We start from the raw sequence: 19003 nt of genomic DNA on the forward strand, positions 1-19003 counted from the left end.
TCTAAAAATGGTGTTGCGAGCCTTTGCATTCCATTTTTCATAATTTACTTCATCGCCTTGAAGTTGGGCGGCATTCCTAGGTGCGGGGAACCCTTGGGAGGCGGCTCTAAGAATTCCAACATCTAGAGCTTCTAAGTATGCCTCCATGCGGATTTTCCAATATGGAAAATCATCTCCCTCAAAGATAGGAGGAGGACCATCCCCGTGAGACATCTTGCTCTAAGCGATTAAGCTTAAAAACGTGAGCACGAGGCTCTGATACCAATTGAAAGGATCAAGATGCCCAAGAGGGGGGGTGAATTGGGCTAATTCGAAATTCTCTTGCAATAAACAAATCCCACGGATAGCCCAATTAACCCCTTGTGCCTAGAAAAGTATTTCTATCAAACTAATGCACAACGAACTCACCACCTATGTTCCAACCTTACTCAAGCAAGCAATTCTATGGATGTAAAACAAGTATTGAATTGCTTAAAGTAAATACTCAAAGTAAGTGCTCAAAGTAAATAGGGAGAGAAAGGAACGCGGCGATGTTTTGCCGAGGTATCGAAGAGTCGCCACTCTCCACTAGTCCTCGTTGGAGCACCCGCGCAAGGGTGTAGCTCCCCCTTGATCCGCGCAAGGATCAAGTGCTCTTTACGGGTTGATTCTTCGACACTCCGTCGCGGCGAATCACCCAAAGCCGCTCACAACTTTGAGTTGGGTCACCCACAAGCTCCGCCGGGTGAACACCAAACTCCCAATCACCACCAAGCCGTCTAGGTGATGGCGATCACCAAGAGTAACAAGCACGAACTCTCACTTGACCACGCGAAGACTAATGAGACGATGGATGCACACTTGGCTACTCTTGATTTGCTAGTGAGGCTACTCTCTTGGATTCTCAAATCACAAACACCTCACTAGGAACTTGCTCTTCTTGGCACTCACAAACGTGTTTCTCAGCTGTTGGAATGAGCAAAGTTACTCCACTCACGAGTGGAGCTTCTATTTATAAGGCAGCCTGAAAAACTATCCGTTATGAGCTTCTGCGGGGTGACCGGACGCTCCGGTCGTGATGACCGGACGCTCCGGTCAGTTCTACCCGCGAACCAGTAATTAAAGAGTCGACCGGACGCTGGCAGGGTCCGGTCAGCACTGACCGGACGCGTCCGGTCGCATAAACCCTTACTGGAACCTTACTGGACTCGACCGGACGCTGAACCCTCAGGGTCCGGTCGCACTGACCGGACGCGTCCGGTCACACTTTTCCAAGTCTGGACCCTTACTGGAGTCGACCGGACGCTAGCTCTCAGCGTCCGGTCACACGACCCTCCAGCGTCCGGTCACAACAGACTTAACCACCTCAGTCAAACGAACTGACCGGACCCTGCGGCCAGCGTCCGGTCGCACCGGAGCCAGCGTCCGGTCAGTGTTTGACCCTCCATTCACTTTCAACTCTCGATCATATGTGAATGAAGTTTGCTCCAAAGGATCTTAGGCATTCATAGGAGCTACCTAGAGCTAGTTTTAACAAGTGTGCACCACACCTAACTCACTAGACTCAACTAGGTCAAGCTACCCGTTCATACCCCCCTTCATAGTACGGCCAAAGGAAAAACAAAGTCCTAAACTACTCTAAGTGTCTCTCCAACTCCAATCGACACTTAGAACTAGTTATCCTTAACCTTGTCGTCCATCCTCTGAAAACCGAAACGATTTCCATCGTAGGGGCATGACAACCTCGATTGCCCAATCGATCTCCATTACCATGACCTAACTTAATTGCCTCTGCAAAACACACGTTAGTCATAGTAATCTTGTATTGACATTAATCACCGAAATCCAACTAGGGGCCTAGATGCTTTCAGCCATGTTCAACATGATGCGGAATACTAAATATGATGCTCGATGAGGGATACAAAATTAACAATTTGAATACAACTTTCCTTCGCGGTATAGTTGCAAGTCAACAACTAAATCTTTTTCATAACACATACATCAATTGCCAAGGATCATCATCACTAATGACCCAAGGTCATCACTCAATCCAAAAGTCCAAACAAAAACCTAAATCATTAAAGGTTACTATTCGCTTTTATGAATTAATTATTTAATTCAAAATTATGAAATAAATCAACTTATTCTAATTGAGCTCAAAATTTTAGTACATGTTCATTACATGTTAACTAAGTAGTAAAACAAATTTCATAATTTTTGGATAAATAGATAAGCCTGGAAAAATCATGGAAATCCATTTATTAATAAATTGAGCAATTTTTATCACATTCAAAAATTACTGAAAGACATTATTTCATATTTTTCTTAAATACTATACATCACAGAGAGGTCACACAAAAATTTTCATAATTTTTGGAGCTCTAAATAAATCTACACAAAATTAACAAAAACAGACACTATTCATTCAAATCTGAAAATAGAAAAATCATTTGAACGCTGAGTCACTGACAACGGGTCCCACATGTCATCTTCAACCTCCGACGTTGACCACGGCAGCGACGGCTCTGACCAGCGATTTCTCACCGACGGTGAGATCAACGGCGACGGCCAACGTACCAAAATGATCACCAAGCCTAGGCGCATCGATTGATGTCCCTATCAGCAATGATTACGGCCTTACACTAGCTCGTCGTCGGCCATGGCGGACGCGGTGACACGGCAGCGCTACGCCGGCGACTACAGACCGGTAGCGGTCAAACTTAAGGTCGAGGAAGCACCAGTAGCTCACCCCGAACACGTTGAAGCAAGAAGCAAGGTCGGAGAAGCAACGGAGAGGCGTGACGACGATCTTGGTGATCACGGCGGAGCAACATGTCGTCGGCGATGGTGTACCGGCGACTGCAGTGATCAAAATAAGCAACCAGCTATGGATTAAGTACTACAGCATCGAGACGAAACAGAATCAGCCAAAACCAGGGATGAAGATGCACCGTATAGCTCTGGCCTCAGCGAATCGCGCTCGGCGGAGGAATTACCGGCTGCGAGGAAGAAGACGATGCAACTCGAGTTCCCGACCAAGACTAGCCGAATTGGTGGGTTGGCTGGATGCGCAAAGATACGGCGAAGCTGGAGCACGCTTTGCCGAGACGGCAACGGCGCTAGGTCGATGGCAAAAGCTCGACGAAGCTGCGGCGGTGATGACTGAAAAAACAGAGAAGAAAGAAGAACGACGACGACGGCGTTTTGGTTCTTATAACGCGACTCAGAAGCTCAAGGAAGCCACGCAGGAGACGTCTCCGCGCCAGCGCGAAGCCGAGGACGTCCACGCGCGCGCCTGGAACGCCGAAGAAGGTCGCCGACAGTGTAGCCTCGGCGGTGGACACTGTTCACAGTAATTACAAGTTTGCCATTCGCCAAAATTCTCAAATTACTCTCAAATTTTCATAATAACTCAAAAATCTCCAAAAATAAAAGTTGTTCAAAATCAAAAGTTCTACAACTTTGCTTTTATAACCATCTCCTAATTCGGTCTAGATTTTGAAATGAACTTTTGAATTTGAATAGGGAAATTTAACGAATTACGCCTTTTTGAATTACTCAAAATTTTTCTAAACAACTTGAAAAACTCCAAAAACAAACTTTGTATAACTTGCCAAGCTCTATACTTTTTCTTTTGGGCCTAACCCCAAAATATGCTTAGATTTTGAAATGGATTTTCAGGGTAGGGTTTAAATGTCGAAAAGCGGGGTTTTCTCGAAAAATTCAAAACCCAGACAAACTTTGAACTTGAGTCAAACAATACAATTCAACACTCATTACACCAATGTAAACTTGTTTTAATAAATGCACATCAAAGTTTTCACCATATGCCAAATGCTTTGCAATGCATATGATGACATGTCAGATTTTAATATTTAGACACCCGAGGTGTTACAGCAGCCTAGCTCGTGCTTTGTTCTTTCTCATGATTCTCACATGTGCGTGCAACGCTCGTTCCACTTAGGATGATCCTGTACGCAATATTTCTAGGGTGACAGAGCAAAAATCCAGAAGGTATATTTTCTAGTAGGATGATCCTTCCCCAAACACTAAGCCAAAGTAGGATATCCACCTGGGATTTTTTCCATCCTTAGAACCAAAACACTACGTGTCTACGTTAGAGTAATTTAAGTCCTTATTCTCTCTTTCATAGTATGAAGAAGAGTATGAACGGATAGCTTAACCTAAATAAATTTGCATTTTTAAAAACTAGCACTAAGTAGCTTAGATGAAGCCTAACGATGGATGAAATTCAAAGCCAAACTCAAAAGAGTTGAATCTGAGGAGTAATACTGTAATAGCACCGAATCAAAGAGTGTAATGATCACACAAAATCAACGTCTCAAGTTACAGCTGCCGCATTTCAACAGTGATATTATTTTAGGTACAATGTATCAGTCGATAGCAAGATGTCTACGCTAACTTCGTTAATCTCAAGATCTATTGATCCACAACTCAGTTACACACAAAGAGGATATGCGTGCGTACGTGTATGCGTTACTGGGTTTGGTAAAAGAAAAACTTTCCTCACGTACCAATACTCCCTGTGACCCTATCCCAATCCCCAAACGGAAATGCTGCGGTGAGAACGTCCAATCGTCCAGACGTTTCCATTCGCGGGCCGCAACACCAGCTCAATGGTCCAATAGTCGTAGCCTCTCGTCCACTTGCTCCTAACCATAGCCTGCTGTCTCTATTCTTCAGGAAAAAAACCACCGCAGCTCGAGCAGACGCGCTCCACTGCGACCATGCTCTGTCGTGCTGCCTTGGCGTTCTCCATGGTGCCCGGGGCCCCGACGGCCACCATCTCCACCGTGCCTAAGCGTGGCCGCCCGCTTTCCTCCCTCTCCATCGTGCCTCCCCGCTATTCGTCTTCCTCCCCTCCACTGCGCCTCTAGCCCACCACGGCCTTCTCCAGCTCGCCGCCCGCCGTCTCCACTAGAGCAGCAACAACTCGCGCCAGCACGAGTTCGAGAGCGCCACCATCCAGCACCGCGCCCTCATCCATCTCGCTCATCGCGGAAGGGAAGGCATGGGAGGCCTACGCCTGCGTCTAGGGAGGCTTGCGCTTGCGCCTGCGCCTGCGCCCCCATCAATCGATCTCGCGTCGTCGGCAGGAAAAGGGGAGGCTTGCGCCACCACAGTTCCCCACTAGGTAGGCCATGGCCATCGGAGACGCTGTGTTTCAAGTGTTTTTAGGGTGTTTTCAGACATGTTGCAAGCCTATGTTTCAATTGTTTTAGTTGTTTTAGATGTATGCTTCAAGCGTTTCATACGAATGTTGCAAAAGTAGATCGGTATATTGCATATGTTGCAATCGTCTGTTCTCAATGTTTTATCTGTTTTTCAGACGTATGTTGTAAATGTGTTTCTCTCTATATTGATATGTTTCACACATATGTTCTAAGTGTTTTATCTGCATGTTGTGTAATGTTTGCAATGGTTTTCAAGTGTTTTTAGGTATTTTTGCAAGTGTTTTAGAGGCATGTTTAAGTGTTTCATCCGTCTTCTTTTGTATGTTGTAAGTGTTGGATCTGAATGTTTCAAAAGTAAATCAAGGTATTGCACATGGGATACGCGTGGTAAGCTAGAGGGGGTGCGAGCGATTCCCTGCCTGTGGTCTGGCGGCGTAGGCGACGTCCTGGGCGGCGCGAGCCCGCTGGCAGGGCGCTTGCTTGCAAGTCTGACGTCGTTGAAGACGCTCACTTGCTTGCTGATCGGACACCATCCGATGCTAGCGTTCCGAATCGGACGTGCGGACGCTGGCGAGTCCGATTCCCAAATGCACCATACATATGGACCATGGGAGCGATCACAGAATCACAATCCACTCCAGTACACGATTACACGTGATGACGTGAACCTGACGGATAGGCGGTCGAGAATCCAGATTGGTGTGCAGTGCAGCAAGACCAGTTGCCTGCCTGCTAGCGTCCTTTCCCCGTGCCTGCTAGCCGCCTCGCGCACTGCCGCACGCCTGCACCGCCTTTGCCCGCGCAGGCCTCAGAAATAAAGCCGTCGCCCTCCGCGCCGTTGGGGACGTCATAACTGAAAGCTCACGGGGCGCGCTCCGGCGGTCCGGCCCAGATTACTAGTCCACTCTTCCAGCAGCAGAGAAAGAAGCACAGTCTGCCTCTGCTGTCTCCTCTGCTTTCGCGCACCCCGCACCCGCCGGGCGCACAGCGCACTCACCGTCGCGGCTCCGGCGGGCGGCTGCCATGGCGACGGCGGCCCCGGTAGCGGCGGACTGCCGGGTGCGCACCCTGCTGGCGGCGGCGCTGTCGAGGACCACCGCCGCCTTCCTCTTCCTCTCCGTCGTCGCCGTCGGGGTGGTCGTCTCGGGCCGCTGGATCACCGCAGCCACCACCGCTGTGAGTCCACGCTCTCTGATTCCTTCTTGTCGTGTCACGATCGGCGCATCCTTTTTGTTGCGGTGCTGCTGCTTAATTCCGCGTGATCGCGAGAATCTCCCTCTTTTTGTTTTTGGGACTTATTAGGAAATGATGCTATGTTTTTCTTGTTAGAAACTGAAAAAAAATTGACCAGCGATGGAGTAATAACTTCCTTTCTGAGAACAAGAGTGCGCGAATTAACTTGCTATATTTTGAGATCAGAACAAAGCCGCGAATGGTTTTGGGTATGTTCATTTCGGGAGTGGAGGCGTGGTGGAGCTGGCGGTTTTTCCTTTCTAGCCGCGCGCCTTGCTGTTGAGCTCTGTTTCGCCTGCAAATGGTTGCCGCGGCAGCAGCCAGCAGAAAACCCTTGTGTGCAGTGCACCTAATTCTAAATTCTGCATTGCGTTCGCCGGGCTGACTTGCTAATAATCAAGGCCACAACATGACCTAGAGTTATTTTCATGGCCTTAGTTGGCAGGGAGAAAAAAACAGTTTTCCCCTCCATCATTGTTGCATGATTGATTAGTTCTAGACTTCCAGTAGCTCAGAAAGGAGTGAGCTAGTCATCCAAAGTTTATTCCTTTAGCTGAATTTATTTTATGATGAAGCTAGCGTCGTGTAGTGGCCACTAAGACAATGAGAGCGACTGTTAAGGCGGCGGTGCGTGAACGCTAGGGGACCCCAGATCGAGGGAAGAGGCGGCTTGTGCCTTGTTTAGATTGAAAAAATTTCAACCCGATGAATAGTAGCATTTTCGTCTTATTTGGTAAATATTATTCAATCGTGGACCAACTAAGCTCAAAAGATTCATCTCGTGATTTCCAACTAAACTGTACAATTAGTTATTTTTTTATCTACATTTAATGCTCTATGCAAGCGTCCAAAAATTAATGTGACGAAGAGAGAGTGAAAAAACTTGGAAGGAAACTAAACAAGGCCTTGCTACTTTCGCAGTCCGGCGAGCTCCGTGCCCCATCCCCCCTCCCCCCCCCCCCCCCCCCCCCCCCCCCCCCCCCCCCCCCCCCCCCCCCGTAGGCTAGCAGCTAGCTAGATTATATATACTACTCCGTTTCTGTATACTATTTTGACCGGCAGCCGGCACGTCACGGTGCTCGACTGCTCGTTCGTGTAGCGGTGTAGGTTAGTCGTCGTTAAAGAACGGGTAAGTGGAAAGAGACAGAGAGCGAAATAGAAAGCCCAGGGAGCGTTTGTTCATGGCTCCTTACGAACTGGGGTTTTCACATCACAGAGGCAAGGCAAGTGGAACCTGCAAGCTCGCCACGTCTGTGGTGGTGCAAGACTGTGACTGGGCGAGCCAGTGACATGTCACATGTGCCCTGACCAAGCGGATATTACCTTGCACGAATCCGCGAGAATCTTGCTCCGTCTGGTTGCTTTCTCCGTTGGTCAGAAACGGCAGCATTCAGCTGCGGGTGGAGCTGCCAGCTGCGGCACAAGCCGATTAGGATGGGCCCTCTAACAGCCGGATTCCTAATTGCACTCTCATTTGCTCACTCGTTACTGAGGCTAACAGGTAACAGCGAATAAAATTCGTTAATTCTGAAAGAAAACTGATCAAAAAGATAAACTAATTAAAAATATTTATGGACATTCATGTGAGAAAAAAAGAGATTAAGAACCTGACATGTAATGGTAATGAAAAGAGAGCTATTCGTGTGAGAAAAGCTATGCAAGAAAAACTCAAAAAAAAAAAAAAAGAAGCTATGCAAGGAGTTGAAAGAGTCTGGTTTAAAACTATGTGTTGGAAACCTGAAACAGCGTACAAGCGCTAAAGATTCTGCTCTAACATCCCTAAAAAAAAAGATTCTGCTCACAAGTGTTGACGAGCCTTGGTTCAGTTTTTTTTTTTTAGTAGAGCCTTGGTTAAGCAAATGTCCCGTGCTAGCTCATAATTGGGCTTGCATGACCGAATCACATCTGCATGGGCCTTAGGCCCCAAATGGTTTACCATTCTAATGACTTCTTTTGGGCCAACCGTTTTAATTATTTGTCGCGTTACTCTTTGTCGTTGCAGGGACGTCTGACTCGCCTCCCCACCACCGCGGCCATTCCCGCCGCCGCCGAACTCCACCACCCCGAAACGCAACCGTTACAAAACCTCCTGCCGCCGCTGCCTCCTCCTCCCCATTCCCGACCACCAGCTCCCTCCTACTCCATCTCCTGCCCCAGCCTCAACCTCTCCAATCCCGCCAAAGCGCCCAAAACCTCCCAAACCCTGGCGCGCGTGCTCTCCTCTCCCTCCATCTGCCCCGCCTCCCCTAGCCCACCGCCACCCCCGCCCTCCTCCGCCGCCTCGCCATCCTCTAACAACACCTCGTGCCCGTCCTACTTCCGCTTCATCCACGAGGACCTCCGCCCATGGTGCGCCGCGGGAGGGATCACGCGCGCCATGCTCGACCGCGCCCGCCTCACCGCCACCTTCCGCCTCGTCGTGCTCGGGGGCCGCGCCTACGTCCAGCGGTTCCGCCCGGCGTTCCAGACACGGGACCTCTTCACCATCTGGGGCGTCCTCCAGCTGCTCCGTCGCTACCCCGGCCGCGTCCCCGATCTCGACCTCATGTTCGACACCGTCGACTGGCCTGTCGTCCGCGCCCACCTCTACCGCGGGAAGTACGCTGAGATGTTGCCACCGCTTTTCCGCTACTGCGGGGATGATAAAACGTTGGATATCGTCTTCCCGGATTGGTCATTTTGGGGATGGTAATTTTACTCAGCTTGCTTGTTTGAATTACACATTTTTCAGTCTAAAAGGGATAAATTGGGAATTGAACACTAGAAAATGGCACAAAAATGTATGGCAATTATATGCACACACCATCAGTCGAAGAGCTACTGAATGCACCATTTCTATTCCTTACTGTGCTAGAAGAAACTGTTCGCTCAGCTACCCACATGCTAGTTCGATTAATGCTAATTGTTTTCAGTAATAAATTTTAAATCCATAGTTTCCATACCTTAAACTTTTATGCATATGAAGTACAATGGTTCTAATGATACTGACTATCCTTCATTGGCAGGCCGGAGATCAACATAAAGCCATGGGATGCCCTGCAGGAGGACTTGAAGGATGGTAATAACAAAGTGAGATGGATGGATAGAGAACCTTATGCTTACTGGAAAGGGAATCCATCAGTTTCTGCAACACGTAAGGAACTGGTTAAGTGTAATGTCTCTAGTACACATGATTGGAACACAAGGATTTACACTCAGGTAACTTGTTTTTGTTTGTTAATTTTTCCATCCCTGCAATAGGATCCTTGGAGAAAGTAGAGTCCCTCTGTTCCCCCCTAATAGATTAAAATGGTTCGCTTCGAATTTAGTAAATACTATTACATGTCTACTTCTGTAACTGTTGCTTTTGTGGATAAATACTGGAGATATTTATTGTCTTACTTTATTTTTGGTTTTCTGGGACTTAGGACTGGTTCAAGGAGAGCAAGGCAGGATATAAGGACTCAGATTTGAGTAGTCAGTGTGCTCACAGGTTTGCCTTTTTTTTCCTTGTTCTTGTTAAGTTATATTTTTTTAAACAATTGTTAAGTTATAATAAGTAAGGAGTTACATAGTTCTATCAATAGCACTTTATGTTCTTAGCACTTTTGCTTAACCGTTTACAGGTACAAGATCTATATTGAAGGATCAGCATGGTCCATCAGTGAGAAATATATACTAGCATGTGATTCAATGACCCTGTTGGTTACACCAAGATATTATGATTTCTTTTCAAGGTCACTTATGCCGGTTCAGCATTATTGGCCTGTTCGGGATGACAATAAATGTGCCTCCATAAAATATGCTGTTGATTGGGGCAACTCTCACAAGCAATTGGTACCTTGCATCTATCTATATTTTGTCATCTACATTTGTAGGCAATTTTTTGCAGTTCTAAACATTAGATTTGGAAATAATAGTAATAAGCTCCGCTTGTTACTAACTGAAATCCAGTTGAGATGCAGCGTATGGTCTATGGTTTGAACCCAAGGTGCCTAATCTTTCTTAGGATAGCTATGTCTCATTAAGGCAACATAATTAAATCATCACCTGTTGGTGTTACTGATAGAGTTTGGTGCAAACAACTTCTGCCCATAATACCGTGCACTGAGAAATCAACCTGGGACCTTTTGTCGAAACGTAAATAGCATAAAAATCCACCATGATGCAAAACATAGCAGAACATAAAACGGAGCAAGCAGATATATAATATTTGAGCATGGGATTAAGAACTTAAAGATACAAGTTTTTCATCCAACACAAGTTTTCCATTCAAAACTGGAAGTGCCCTACTTCTCAACTTAGGCTGGATAAGTGTCTACCATTCAATGAATACTTGTTTCACTAGGCTTATCTCCACTAACAGCCATTTTTAGTTTTCCACAGAGTTAAGAAAACTTTTAAATGGTACTACCTCTGAATCTGATACAAAACAAATGTCCTAGGATGCATGCTAATAAAAATGCTTTAGGTATGCCCTAGGACTCAAAACTCGGGAGTCAGGACCATTATGCTAATAAAAATGGTTTAGTTTGTCAAGCAAAACTTTACATTACCATCATCAAAAGTACTTCAATGGTAGTATAGTTTTATGAATTCAGTATATCTTAGAAAAATAAAAACTCAAGGTGAGTGTTAATGTTATAAACAACTACTAAATTGGACAGGTGGCAGTGATTTTTTACTTGCACTGTTTAGAATTCTTAGCGTGCCTTTATGTTGCAATATCTTAGATTGTTCCTCTACCTTGGTGAGAAATATTACTATGTTTTTCTCAATTGAAATACTTTTCTCATACTCCGAATCTTTCATAGGCACAGCGCATAGGAAAGCAAGCAAGTAATTTCATTCAAGAAGAGCTCAGTATGGACTATGTTTATGACTACATGCTTCATCTTTTAACTGAATATGCCAAGCTCCTTAAGTTCAAGCCCACTAAGCCACCTGAAGCTGTTGAGGTCTGTTCAGAGTCTTTGGTCTGCCAAGCTGAAGGCCTCGAGAAGAAGTTTCTTATGGAATCCATGGTGAAGTTTGCCCGTGATGCAGGCCCATGTGATCTGCCTCCTCCCTTCGACCCTCATGAGCTCAAGGTGCTAAAGCAGAGGAAAGAAAATTCAATAAAGCAGATTCAAATGTGGGAGCGAAGAGATTTAGGGTCCTAGAGACCCCCCTGCTTTTTTTTTTCTTTCAATTGCAGTCACACATAAGGCCTAATTTGGAAAGAAGGGGGAGGCAAACCCAGGGATGGAAAGCCCACCATGGAGAAATGGTTTATTCAAATGACATCCCCATGGATTGCTCACCCTAGGAAAAGTGAGGGATCCCAAGGAGATTTGAGTTTCCAACCTAGCCCTAATTGGTGTCTTATAATTTGGAATTGGTGAAGTATGATCTAACTTAGTGTCATTGAGGTGCGACCAAATACCAATTATTCATTGGCTGAAATCAACGTAGAAGAATCTAGACAAATTGAGCAAATACCCATTCCTTAGGTATTTTGTCGTATAAAGCAATGGTTAGCTACTTAGCTATAACCATTTTTCTGTATTTAATTTTGTTTTGATTGGCTTTACTTTGTAAAGCAACTGTAAATGTTACACAGAAATAGTTCAACAACAATTATGCAGAATATATAATTCTTAGCCAATATTCACTTCCTCATTAAGAGATTTTTTTTTTTAATTTTAACACTTTTTGTAAAATAATTTTAAATTTAACACTGTTTTTTTAAACTAACACTTTTTGCCGCGTCTATTGTCATGGCGTGGCGAAATGCCTGTGCCGCGCCATGCATGGTGGCGCGGCAGGAGGGTGACGTGGCGAAGACCGGGGCCGCTGACCGGTGACGTAGCAGGGTCTGTCGCGCCACCGTTCTTGGCGCGGCACTGATGCGCCACTTGGGCGTAGACAGAAGATCGACTGCTTTTGGTTGAGGATCGGCAGCGACACGATCATGGACCATGGCCCCGGCTTCGTTGACCCCTTCCTGGTGGGCTTCGACCAGGTGCTCTAGTCCGACATGGGGTCGCGCAGCACGGTCGACTACTACGCGTCTAACTAGGGTGCCTTCTTCGGTGATTTCGTGGCGGCGATGACCAAGCTTGGGAGGATCGGGGTCAAGACGCCAGCCACCGGCGTCGAGATACGTCGGGACTGCCGATTCCCGAACTAGTTGCTACTTAATCTCGTCGGCAGTGCTGCCGCGACGCATTGAAACGAATATGAAGCAAATAAATGGAGTTCGTGCGCAAGTTGACAAGCTGCCACATAAAATTTTCATTGGTTTGACATAAGTTCGACATAACATAACCAACTAAGCATGCAAGTTTCGGACGCCAATATTCGTTCGACCTAACAAACTAAGACCCGAGAGTGTAAGGATCCCTCGGACGCCTCTGTCTCTTCGGATTTGTTGGCAACATATTGGGAGTGTAGCCAACGTTGGTGTGGTCGCGCTACCGGTGCGTACGGCTCGTACCCTGCAAGTATATGATATGCACGATTACTTATAATCTTTATGCTCGTTAGTTCATGGAGCCTACGTATTTAAAGAAACTACCTTTGTTACTACCTGTAAGGCTTCTTAGGTACCAAGCAGGGCACCACCTAGCTGAGACATGCCGATCTTGTCCTACGACCAATCGTCCCACTGGCCGTGTTGTCTGTGGAAGCCTGGGAGGTCATCGTCGTCGTCATCGTCGTCCTCGTCGTCCTCGGTTGCAGGGTCCTTCTCAGCGCTATGATGTGGTGGTGTACGCACAGCGGAAGTGGCACTTGTCATCGGCTGAGAAGAGCCGGCTGGTGTCCTCAAAGAGCCAGAAGACGTGCCACCCGACCACGCCGGGAGTGGCGGTTCCACATAAGGAGTGTCCATGCAGCTCAGCTTCTGAGCTAGCTTCCTGCAGCTCTTTTTCACCTTCTGCATAAATAGATGTTAAAGTTAGTGCATTTTCCAAACGCATATATAATAAAGAAATATTTTCGGAACAAACAAGTTTATGTTTACCTCCACAAAAGCCTCGAGAACGTCAGGCCCCTGCCCTCTAGACTCGTGAAGCCAAAAAGCTACTTCGTTGGACATCCTTGACAATTGTGTCGCCTGGATATAGAGATGCGGTTGAACAGTTTTAGTACACATACTTAATACCAAAAGGATAACAAATTATACCATTCAAGTATCTTACCACGTATCTTTGAAGCGGGGCTCTCTATAGCTGTGTGTCCTCCCTAGTGGCAACGTCGTACATATCTTTGATCACATCTTTCTCCGAGTCCTCGTCAATTGCCTCCTCAGTGTACGGGGGCTTGATATGTGTCCTCATAGACCTGTGAAGCCATCGCAGGTACTCATCAAAGATATGCTGGTCGTGTGGAGGACCTGCATGGACTAGCTGCCGTTCCCTGGTCTCCCACAAGTGGATGTGTGTGTTGTGTGTCACGCGCCAATCCTTGGTCTTGTACCTCTTTCTGCGGTCATACCTGCAATAAAATGATGTTAGTTGTACCGCACAGACCTCTGAATTATAACTTTGTTATTAATTGATAACGCACCCATGTAATCCTTGGTTGGTGGAGTAAAGCGGTGGTGGGCAGCCTGTCATTCTTCCAAACTATCTACAGACCCTGATGGGCAAGTGAATCTTGACCACGTGGAATAAAATAAGAGGGACGTTGCAGCGATACTCGTCTGACTCGTCCCTAGTGACAGGACTCAGATAGTACTCGAGCTCTAGAGCATCCCAAGGACACCAATGCACCTGAACATTTCATAATTGAGTTAGGTTGTGATATAGTGTACATTGAACAAGACACATGTATGATAGTAAAGAGAGTATAATCTGGTGCTGTGTCAGGATGTCGAGACCATCCATGTACTTCATGTACTTGCGCCTCATATTCCCTCTAACTAACTCTACTTCCGTCCAGATATACAGAGCTGTAGGGAGTGTATCATGCCCGTTCCATTGCTGTATTGAACACGATAATGAATTAATCATTAATAATTTCATCATATGTAACTGCCTCGAAGAATATAGTGAACCGAAGTACTTACCGGTAAACCAGTATTAAAGGGTCTCCCTAAAAGTATCTAGGCCCCTAGTTGGGTTTCGGTGATTAATGACAATAAGTGATTACTATGACTAACGTGTGTTTTACAGAGGCAATTAAGTTAGGTCATGGTAATGAAGATCGATTGGGCTATCATGGTGGTCATGCCCCTACGATGGAAATCGTTTTGGTTTTCAAAGGATGAACGACAAGGTTAAGGATGGACTAGTTCTAAGTGTCGATTGGAGTGGAAGAGACACTTAGAGTAGTTTAGGACTTTGTTTTTCCTTTGGCCATACTATTAAGGGGGGTATGGACGGGTAGCTTGACCTAGGTAAGTCTAGTGAGTTAGGTGTGGTGCACACTTGCTAAATCTAGCACATGTAGCTCCTAAAAAGCCCTTAGATCCATTGGAGCAAACTTCATTCACATATGATCGAGAGTTGAAAGTGAATGGAGGGTCAAATACTGACCAGACGCTGGCTCCAGGGTGACCGGACGCTGGCGCAGAGTCCAGTCAGTTCATTTGATCAAGGTGAAATCGTCTGGTACGACTGGACGCTGAGAGGTGAAGTGACCGAACGCTGAGTCCTAGCGTCCGGTCGACTCCAATAAGGTTTCAGAGAGGGAAAATCACAACCGAATGAGTCCAGTCGGTGTTGATCGGACGTTGTCCAGCATCCAGTCACATCTTAAACACTAGAGTTTGGGGAGAACTGACCGGAGCGTCTGGTCAACATGACCGGAGCGTTCGGTCACCCTGTAGAAGCACATAACGGTTTGTTTTTCAGCCATGATTATAAATACTTCCTCCATTCGTGTGTGGGGGTACTTTTGCTCATTCCAACAGCTGAGAAACACCTTTGAGAGTGCCAAAAAGAGCAAGGTCCTAGTGAAGTGATTGGGATTTGAGAATCCCAAAGAGAGCCCTTATTAGTGAGATCAAGAGTAGCAAAGTGTGCATCCATCCTTCTCATTAGGCTTGTTGTGGTCAAGTGAGAGTTCATGCTTGTTACTCTTGGTGATCGCCATCACCTAGATGACTTGGTGGTGATTGGGAGTTTGGTGATCATCCAGTGGAGCTTGTGGATGACCCAACTCAAGTTGTGAGCGGTTGTGGGTGATTTACCACGACGGAGTGTCAAAGAATCAACCCATAGAGAGCACTTGATCCTTGCGCGGATCAAGTGGGAGCTACACCCTTGCGTGGGTGCTCCAACGAGGACTAGTGGGGAGTGGCGACTCTCTGATACCTCGGCAAAACATCACTGTGTTCCTCCTTCTCTATTTACTTTGAACAATTCAATTCTTATCATTTATATTCATAGAATTGCCATGCTAGAGTAGAATTAGAACATAGGTTGCTAAACTTTTATGCGGTAGATCAATAAAAATACTTTCTAGGCACAAGGGGTTAATTGGGCTAACTATAGGACTTAATTATTGCAAAAAAATTTAGAATTAGCCCAATTCACCCCCCATCTTGGGTATCTTGATCCTTTCAATTGGTATCAGAGCCTCGTGCTCACGTATTTAGGCTTAACCACCTAGAGAAAGATGTCTCACAGGGATGGACCTCCTCCTATCTTTGAGGGGGATGATTTTTCATATGGGAAAATCCACATGGAGGCGTATTTAGAAGCTCTAGATGTTGGAATACTTAGAGCCACCTCACAAGGCTTTCCAAAACCTCAGGATGCTACACACCTACAAGGCGATGAGGTGAATTACAAAAAATGGAATGCAAAGGCTCGAAACACTATCTTTAGAGGCCTTTGCAAAGATGTATTCAACCGGATGAGGAACCACAAAGACGCCCATGCACTATGGTCAGACGTTTGTGCGCTCCGTAAGGGAACAAAGAGTAAGCATGAGGAACGCTATCATCTTGTCATGAAAAAGCTTAACTCTTTTGAGATATTTCCCAAAGAATGTGCTAATGAAATATATTCACGCTTGAATGTTCTTGTAGAGGAAGTCAATGGGCTTGGACTCACTCAAATGTAACCATCTGATGTTGTAAGAAAGATCTTGAGTGTCCTCCCCATTGACAAATATGGGCATATTATGACTGTGCTTCATCAAGGTGATCTTTCCACCGCTACACCAACACAAATCTTGGAAAAGATCAATGCTCATGAGATGTATATGCACATCACACCACAAGATGGCTCATCCTCTACTAAGAAGAAAGAAAAAGATTTAGCATTCAAAGCTAGCCAAGAGAAGGGCAAAGCAAGGCTTGAGTATGAGAGCTCAAGTGATAATGAAGTTGATGATGCAAGCCTTGCTCTCATGGTGAAACGAACCGCCAAGATGCTAAAGAAGCTCAACAAGAGTGGCATCAAGTTCAATGGCAAGAAGAAGAAGTTCTTCACAAGCTCTATAAAGAAGCCAATCTCTGAGATGGATTGCTACAATTATGGAGAATTTAGTCATCTAGCACATCAATGCACAAAGCCCAAGAAAGACAAGTACAAGAACAAGTACAAAGGCAAGAAAGATGACTCAAACAATGAAGAAGAAGATGAGAAGAAGAAAAACAAGCCATACAAGAAGAGAGATGGTAAGAAGAAGAAAAGTGGAAAGGCATACATCGTCGGTGATTGGCTCACGGACATTGATTCATCTAGTGGCTCATCCGATGATGATAGTGACAACAAGAAGGTGGCCGTCATTATTATTGACTCTTCATCATCTTTACCGCCATCATCCCCTACACACCTATGCCTTATGGCCAAGGGTGATCGCAAGGTATTAAATAATGATAGTAGTGGTGATAAACATGCTAGCAATGATGATAGCGATAGTGATGATGATGAATATGAATCACCTTCTTATGATGATCTTGTTAAATTGCTAAATCAATACACTAAGATCATTAGAAAGAGTAGAGCTAAGAATGAAAAACTAGAGGCTAAGAATGATTCACTTTTAGCAAAATGTGATATAGCCGAAAAGGCTAGTGTTGAGCTTTGAGAAGCAAATGATGCTATATTATCCAAACTCAAGGAGCTCAAATCTTCTAAGAAAGAGCTTAAAGATAAACATGATGAACTTGAGGGTATACACAAAGAGCTCATCACTAGCCATAACAAGCTAAAAGAAGAATATACTACTCTTAAGATTAATCATGATAATCTTATCATTGCTCAAGAATTTCTATTCAATGAGCCACATGATGCTACTAACAATGTTGTTAAGATTGATATAGCTACATCATGTGATGATTTAATCATTGAGAGCATTGAGCAAAGTTCTAGTAGCAAGGGCAAGCAAGTGGCTGAGGCTGATAATTATGATGAGTTTGTCAAGCTCAAGAATGACAATGAAAAGCTCAAGAAAGATCTTGAAGAGCTCAGGACCACCAACACCATAGTGCTTGAAACTAGTGATCATGATGGTGACTTGATTCTTGAGAATGAGAAGCTCAAAGAAGAGAACAAGAAGCTCAAGCAAGAGAAAAATAATGATGCTCTCAAGAAAGAGAACAAGAAGCTCAAGTTGGAGAAAGAGCATCTTAAGATTGGATTGAGCAAGTTCACAAGAGGCAAGCATCTTCAAAGTGAGCTACTAATGAACACCATCATGAAGATGGATAGAAGTGGCATTAGGTACATGGCAAACAAAGAGAAGAAGGCTCAAGCTCAACAACAACAAAAGCCAAAGCTAAAGAAGTGTTTTGAGTGTGGACAAGAAGGCCACTTTGCCCATGAGTGCCAAACTCCACCACCACAACCCTTGCCCAAGCATGCTAGACCTTTTGCCTTCAATGCTCATTACATGCTTAGAAAGGATTCTAGTGGAAAGATGAAAGTCATGTTCTTAGGACCTCCAAACAAGAATATGCCTAAGAAAATTTGAGTTGCAAAGTCACTTATTGAGAAGGTGAGGGGCCCTCAACAAGTTTGGGTTCCTAAAGCTTGATCTCTTGTGTGTAGGTGAACTACAAGACCAGTGGAAGTCATTGGGTTATTGATAGTGGTTGCACACAACATATGACCGGCGATCCTCGTATGTTCACCTCACTAGATGAAGAAGTAGATGAACAAGAAAGAATCACATTTAGAGATAATTCTAAGGGCAAGGTTAAAGGATTGGGCAAAGTAGCAATATCAAATAATCATTCCATCTCAAATATGCTCTATGTTACTTCATTGAGCTTCAACTTGCTATCCGTTGGACAATTGTATGATCTTGGCTTCTAATGCTTGTTCACCAAGAAGAAAGTTGTTGTATCTAAGAAGGATGATGATCAAGTGATATTCAAAGGATTTAGATACAACAACCTATACTTAGTGGATTTCACCTTCGAAGATGCTAACTTGAAAACATGCCTATTCACCAAAACAACACTTGGATGGCTATGGCATAGAAGACTTGCTCATATTGAGATGAGCTCACTCAAGAAGCTAATGAAGAATGATTTGGTGAGAGGGTTGAAGGATGTGAAGTTTGAGAAGGATAAGCTTTATAGTGCATGTCAAGCTAGCAAGCAAGTTGCAAATACTCATCCAACAAAAGCTTTCATGTCAACCACAAGAGTGCTAGAACTCCTTCACATGGAC

At 45.2% G+C, this 19003-nt stretch overlaps 1 protein-coding gene across 1 annotated transcript; it reads left to right on the forward strand.

Annotated features, from left to right (window-relative positions):
• The first annotated feature begins 6012 nt into the window (after nt 1-6012).
• LOC136496819 (uncharacterized) lies at nt 6013-12028 on the forward strand. The gene is made up of 6 exons (XM_066492574.1): nt 6013-6350; nt 8410-9095; nt 9413-9605; nt 9815-9879; nt 10013-10223; nt 11201-12028. The coding sequence occupies exons 1-6, from the start codon at nt 6198-6200 to the stop codon at nt 11546-11548; spliced, it is 1656 nt and encodes a 551-aa protein (XP_066348671.1). The 5' UTR covers nt 6013-6197; the 3' UTR covers nt 11549-12028.
• Nucleotides 12029-19003: the final 6975 nt, after the last annotated feature.

The sequence above is a fragment of the Miscanthus floridulus genome, chromosome 12, assembly GCF_019320115.1.
Source record: "Miscanthus floridulus cultivar M001 chromosome 12, ASM1932011v1, whole genome shotgun sequence".
NCBI lineage: Eukaryota > Viridiplantae > Streptophyta > Magnoliopsida > Poales > Poaceae > Miscanthus > Miscanthus floridulus.